General features: G+C 39.2%; 2 protein-coding genes across 2 annotated transcripts; both read left to right on the top strand.

Moving 5' to 3' along the window:
• Positions 1-911: 911 nt before the first annotated feature.
• On the top strand, positions 912-1,891 carry LOC5569859 (glutathione S-transferase 1). Its single transcript, XM_001658705.3, has 2 exons — positions 912-1,235; positions 1,292-1,891. The coding sequence occupies exons 1-2, from the start codon at positions 1,092-1,094 to the stop codon at positions 1,814-1,816; spliced, it is 669 nt and encodes a 222-aa protein (XP_001658755.1). The 5' UTR covers positions 912-1,091; the 3' UTR covers positions 1,817-1,891.
• LOC5569858 (glutathione S-transferase 1) lies at positions 1,859-3,008 on the top strand. The gene is made up of 3 exons (XM_021846290.1): positions 1,859-2,354; positions 2,421-2,611; positions 2,703-3,008. Exons 1-3 carry the CDS (start codon positions 1,872-1,874, stop codon positions 2,815-2,817), a joined length of 789 nt encoding a protein of 262 aa, XP_021701982.1. The 5' UTR covers positions 1,859-1,871; the 3' UTR covers positions 2,818-3,008.
• The last annotated feature ends 3,645 nt before the right edge of the window (positions 3,009-6,653 follow it).

Genomic DNA, 6,653 nt, shown 5'->3' with positions numbered 1-6,653 from the left:
TGATCACGCTAGCTTCCCGCATGGCAATGACAGCGGAGCACTGGCTGGTAGCGACGATTTCTGGCCGAAAACGATTATGCTGGCTGGTGCACTCAAATGAGCGGCTTCAGTTGCTGCGGCTCCGAAATGCGTGGTTCTTCGGTTCTAATGCGTGTTGTATTCGCGTCCTATTGAAAACTGAACTGAGGACGCGAATGACTCTCGAAATTTGCTCGCCGACCGTGTTCACAGTCAGACGGCAAAAAGAAGAATGAGGGAAGAAGCAGGGTGCGGTGCGCTTTTATAGTGGGAAGCGGAACCGAAAAATGTGCTTGAACGTGATTGGTTAGATAAGAAAGGGGTCAACGTTTTACGATATTTCAATAATTTGTTGCTAATAATCAATAGTGTCCTCCATTTGAATCGACGCGTAGATAAATTTCCAATCGATTCATGGATAAATATTGAAAATCTATCGATAAATGACTGAGTTATTAGCGGTCAAAACCTGACCATTTTTCGTTACATGCTCAATTTTTCGTTTTTCTGAATTGTACCCCCATATGTTGCCGTAAGACGTTATCCAACGTCAAAAAACATATTGCCATACAAACATTCTAAGCGTTTTTGGTCATAAAATTAGCAATTTCATGTGAGCAACAACTAACGCTCATTATGGATTGTCTACTTTTAGGCAATTTTCGTGGTTAATTGGTTTTATAGCATAGGAAAGACGTTTATATTTTCATCCATTTGTACCACAGTGTAAAGTAATAAACTGATCAGTAGTACATAAATGATCTTGATTGTATTTGTTCAAACTGCTACCGCAGTCATATTATCAAACAAAATCTACAGCCCGTCGAATGCCGGCACTATTATAGCTGTATAGGGTTTGACCCATGTTTGCACGTTTAAGATTGCGTGTGTTCATCATGACTCTTTCCACCATCATGACGAAGCCGGTTCGTAGGTGGCAGCAAACAAACCGGTCAGGCTGGTTAAAAATATTCCATCCCTCCCGTTTGTTTGTCTGTGCTGCCGAATTTTCATAGCTTCTCTTCGCAGTGACGGTTCGGTCGAGCGATTGAGAAGTTCGATTTATCGGAAAGATGTCCCCCATTACGTTGTACACTACTCGGCGCACACCGGCCGGCAGAGCTGTGGAAATCACCGCTAAGCTCATTGGCCTGGAACTGGACGTTAAGTTTATTGATTTGTCCAAGAAGGAACATCTGACTGAGGAGTTTCTGAAGGTTGGTTTGGGTTTGGAAAATTGAGAGTTTTGAATTGTAATAGTATACTCTTTCAGTTGAACCCACAACACACAGTGCCAACGATCGTTGATAATGGAGTCGCTCTGTACGATAGTCACGCAATCATCGTCTACCTGGTACAGAAATACGGCAAAGATGACGCCCTGTATCCGAAAGATCTGGTGACGCAAGCTCGTGTCAACGCATTGCTGCATTTCGAGTCGGGCATTTTGTTTGCTCGATTGAGAGGTACCTTGGAACCCATCTTCTACCATGGGTTCCCGGAGGTTCCCCAGGAAAAGCTAACCGCCATCCACGGAGCGTACGATCTGCTAGAGGCCACCCTGAAATCAGACTATCTGGTTGGCGACTCGTTGACCCTTGCCGATGTCAGCTGCAGCACATCGCTGTCCACTCTGAATGCCCTGTTCCCAATCGACGCCGAAAAATGCCCAAAATTGGTTGCGTATCTTCAGCGCTTAGAAGCGAACATGCCGAACTACAAGGAGCTGAACTCGGATCGTGCTGCCGAAGCGGTAGCATTCTTCAAAGTCAAGCTGGAAGAAAACAAGAAGAAATGAATGAAAATAAAGATGGCATCACTGGGTAGATGATTTTCTATAATAAACTCAGTCTATGTTTGTTTTTCTCCTTTATCAGTTGCACGAATTTGCTTCCACTCTTGTGAAAATGATAACAAGTAGATTACTGCCGAATGTTGCTCGAGTCGCCATTGGATCGCGAGCTGCCTTTTCCACGGGAATGGCCACCAACAGTCCCCGAATCAAGCTGTACACCAATCCCATCAGTCCTCCGGGACGATCGGTAGAACTGACGGCCAAAGCAATTGACCTTGACATTGAAGTCATCGCGATTGATCTGCTGGGAAATGATACCCTAAAACCGGACTATCTCCTCAAGAACCCACAGCACACGATTCCAATGATCGACGATGGCGGTAAGTTCATTTGGGACAGCCAGGCGATCAACGTGTACCTCACAACCGTCTACTCACGCAACGAAGATCTATATCCGAACGATCCTTTCGTGCGCGCCAAGGTGAACGCCGGTCTGCATTTCAACTCCGGAGTGCTCTTCAGCCGTCTGAAACTGTTGATCGTGAGTTCAACCTTCCAATCTTCCAAACTAACTCTCACATATCTCCCCGAATCTACCACATCTTAGTCCCCGGTGATTCGTGGATTCAAGCAGGACCTGGACCCGGAAAAGGTGGAATACTTTAACATTGGGCTGCAGCTGCTCGAGGATACGCTGCACGCTGATTACTACATTGGCAATCGGATGACCTTGGCCGATTTGAGTTGCGTTTCGTCGGTGTCCAGCTTCGATGCGGTTCTGCCGATAAGTCATGAAAGGTTTTCTGTTTTTTTTCTTGCATGCAGCGAGCGATGCTTGCGTAACAGACAGTTGAGTGTTTTATTTATGTTTTCGACTTGATAATTCTAGATTTCCAAAAACCGTCGACTGGTTGAGACGGATGGAACAATTGCCGTACTATGGGGAAGCGAATGGAGAAGGTGCAAAGAAATTGGCGAAGGTTGTACAGAGCTTTCTGAAATAAGCTGACAACAGGATATGCTTTCGAAATGGTGGATAATTTCAATGTGTATATTAATAACTGATGCATTTCATGATATGGTAAGACAATATATTGATGTGTTCCATAGCATTAGATTATTCATAATATAGAAGTATAGGTGAAATGTAATTTAGGATTTTAATAAATAAATTCTGTGAGAGACAAAAATCGAAGAATAAAATGTTTGTATCATGGGTATTTAATAGGATTTCTCATGCTATATACGAGGAAATTGTTATGAGCGGTGCAAATAACGTTTTCAAAGCGATGGGTCTAAGAAAGTGAGTGCTGGCATTAAACTTACCGCACGGATCGTAATCATACTCATTTTGCCCAAATTTTCAACTGATAGGACTTCGTATATCACAAACAGGGAAGTAAATCAGCTTCCCTGTTTGTGATATACGAAGTCCTATCAGTTGAGAATTTCGGCAAAATGGTCTTCTTTTATGATATGCAGGAAAGTCAAAGTGAGTATGTGCTAGTTTTAGATCTGACCGCACGGTTCGTTATCATACTCATTTTATTCAAATTCCCCATTTTATCAGACTCTTAAAAGGTCTTCTGTTATTACACGAAGGAATGCTGCTTATGAGTGCTAAGAAAGTGAGTGCAGGAATTTAAACTGATCGCACGGATCGGTATCATGCTCATTTTACCCGAATTCTCGATATGAAAGGACTTTAAATATTCACTCTTATATAAAAAATTAAACTTTATAATCAGTTGAAATGACGTTTTCTAGGTAACAACAGTCTTAGGAAATGACTGCTGGAAATGGAACTGACCGCACGTATCGTCTTATACTTAGTTTACCCATATTTCTCATTCATTTTAATAAACAAAAAAATAGGCATTGATGTTGTAGGTTGGTTGGTTTGGTTTGACTTTATTAACGAGATTTTTAGCCCTGGGCTAGTTCATCTCGGGACCAACGGCTTTACTTCCCTTCCGAAGGAAGTCGTCACTATAACTTTTTACGTCATAAGTGACTATGTCGGGGATGGGATTCGATCCCAGGTCCTCGGCGTGAGAGGCGAGTGCTCTAACCACTACACCAGGTCCGTCCCCACATTGATGTTGTAATATAGTCTAAGCAAGTAAGTGCAGTAATTATAACTAACCGCGCAGATTGTTATCCTGCTTATTTTACATTTGGTTTATAAAAATAGGAAAATTAAAAATATGGATAAATTGAGCATAATAACGAACCTTGCGATCAGCTTCTATTCCTACATTCATTTGTTTAGACTCTCGTCACTTAGAAATCGTTATTTCAATACATCATAATAGGTTTTCTTGGACATAGCACGAAAATACTTCAAAATTGTGATTAAAATAGGAAATGTAAAATAAAGATTTCAACAATCCGTTTGCTCAGTTTAAGGCGAAGATGAGTCGAAGCCAAAGTTCAAATTTTTAAGAGCACGGATCTGGAGAACCAAACATCCGTTTAAGCTGAAAACCAAATCGATTGGTCACCACGAGCTAGTGACCAATCGATTAAGTTGTTAGCTTAAACGGATGTTTGGTTCTCCAGATCCGTGCTCTTGAAAATTTGAACTTTGGCTTCGAATCATCTTCACCTTAAATAACTGCACTTACTTTTTTGACTGTTGTTGCTTGAATAACGTTACCTAAACAACTTATAACCTCTAACCTTTGTATATAATGAAAGAAATCCAATCAAGGATCAGATAAATCTGGAGGATTTGGGTGAAATGAGCATGACGACAACCCTCGTTATAACTTTTGATTCCAGCACTAATTTCCTACGACAATTATTGCCTAGAAAACGCTTGTAATAAGCTTTCTTGCTCGTTATATGACAAATCTTACCAAAGCCTGATTAAATGAGGAATTTGGATAAAAAGAGTATGATACCGATCCGTGCGATCAGATTTAATTTCACTTTTTTAGACTGTTTTCGCTTAGGAAGCGTTATTGCATAGCTCATTATCAGATTCCCTGAATATAACATGAGAATTCTAGAGACTGACGAATGGGGATTTTGTGTTGAACAAATACAATCAGAAATACTAACGAAAGTCTGATAATTAGGGGAATTTGGGTAAAATGAGCATGACACCGATCCGTGGGGTTAATTTTCATTCATGTAATTCCTTCTCTAGACTATTATTGCTTAGAAAACATTATGCCTATAGCTAATAAACGGTTTCCTTGCATATAATATTCAGGTGAGATGGGCATGATAACCATCCGTGTGATCAAGTCCAACTACTGTACTCACATCACTTCAATAATTCCTCTCGTTCAGGAATTTCTCCAAGGATTACTCCAGAAAAATCACTCTATGGCAGTGTCGTAAAAATAAAAATGATTTTTTTTTACTGGTGTAAAGAAAAGGGCAATGTGATGTCTCCAGTTGATGAATCATGAAAGTCTTTTAATAAAAAATTCAACTTTTGAAATTTGCGGGTGTTTAAGGTATTCTGATGGATATTTTTTTTTTCACAAGCGAAATTGAATTTCCTGCCACCGAATGTCAGTATTTAGGTGGATGAGAATCAGTGTAGAAAAAGTATTCGCAAAACTAAATGCACGTTCCACCAGATTCGTGCATGTATTGACAAAAACCATTCACACAAAGAAGAATTCAGAAATAACGGATCCTACTGAGGGTCGACGTTGTTGACTGTATATTGAAACATGCAGACACTGCTACAGTGCCTTCCCGATTTTGGCAATACCCGCAATACGTTTTTGTCTACCTCCGATTTTGGCAACACCCGTTTTTGGCAACATTTTCTTCCCGATTTTGGCAACACATTGAAAAACATTTTCGATTAATTATTAAGTACTGTAACCTAATATTATGAGTTTGAACAAAATGAAAATAAGTCAAAATGAAGATGTTGATGACCATTGCGAGCTAAGAAAGCTAATGTTGAACGTACTTTTAAGTAGAATGCACATATTTCAAAGTTATTGTTTAACGTATAGAAGAATTCTGTACAAATATAGCAAGCTGGATAAATGATTGCTACATCGTTTAAAAGGCATAATAATTTGGTGGAATAGGATGATAATCAACAGTAAAAACAAGTCTAATAAAAGCATCAAATGATAGGATGATCAACTTTACTGTGTTGATCACTAATGTTTTATTATTATTGTGCTTGTATTTTTTTAATCGGATTATGTGTGGCGGCCTGAATCTCGTGATCATTGATTAGTTAATCCGTAAAAGATTTTGAAGATGAGTGTTTTCTTTTGGGTATTTCTGTAGGCATTCAGTAACAGTTGTTGAGGAAAATATCGAGAAAGTTTATTCATAACACTAGATGACAATTTTGTCAAATTGTTGAGAATGGGTTTTGAAGTAGTCATTGAAAAACTTTCATAGAAGAATTCTAAGAGTGAGTAGAAGAAGAGCCTATGATCAAAATTCTTTGGACGTTGTTAACATTTATATGGTTCTTCTTCCTGTCGAATTTATCAAATATAGACATTTGGAAATCATCTCTAGCAATCTAGTCCAGATTGACGCTTCTTCAACAGTCAAATGTTTTACTGAACACATCCTTGCGATAATTCAACGCATCTAATCTAGATATTTTTGATCTTCGTTTTCATTTTCACGGATGTTCCAGAATCTTACAGAAAATCAGAAATCGAACCTAATGATACATGTAGCAATTGTATTTCTACCAGAAGCATCAATTGGTGAAATCCTTGAGTAAATTCATATGTGCCAAAGAAATTTTGAAAGCAGTTTCTTAACGAGTTCGTAAAAAAATCTAATGGTATTCTCTTGAAAAATCAAACGCAATGAAATGAATGAAATTGGAAATTTC

Source organism: Aedes aegypti, chromosome 2 (genome assembly GCF_002204515.2).
Source record: "Aedes aegypti strain LVP_AGWG chromosome 2, AaegL5.0 Primary Assembly, whole genome shotgun sequence".
Lineage (NCBI taxonomy): Eukaryota > Metazoa > Arthropoda > Insecta > Diptera > Culicidae > Aedes > Aedes aegypti.
The sequence above is the reverse complement of the archived record's forward strand: the minus strand, read 5'-3'. Positions and strand labels throughout refer to the sequence as shown.

Coding starts and splice junctions, on each gene's coding strand:
- LOC5569858 (XM_021846290.1), top strand. CDS start 1,872: ATGTTTGTTTTTCTCCTTTATCAGTTGCACGAATTTGCTTCCACTCTT. Junction 2,355..2,420: donor GCCGTCTGAAACTGTTGATC/GTGAGTTCAACC, acceptor ACCACATCTTAG/TCCCCGGTGATTCGTGGATT. Junction 2,612..2,702: donor CTGCCGATAAGTCATGAAAG/GTTTTCTGTTTT, acceptor TGATAATTCTAG/ATTTCCAAAAACCGTCGACT.
- LOC5569859 (XM_001658705.3), top strand. CDS start 1,092: ATGTCCCCCATTACGTTGTACACTACTCGGCGCACACCGGCCGGCAGA. Junction 1,236..1,291: donor TGACTGAGGAGTTTCTGAAG/GTTGGTTTGGGT, acceptor ATACTCTTTCAG/TTGAACCCACAACACACAGT.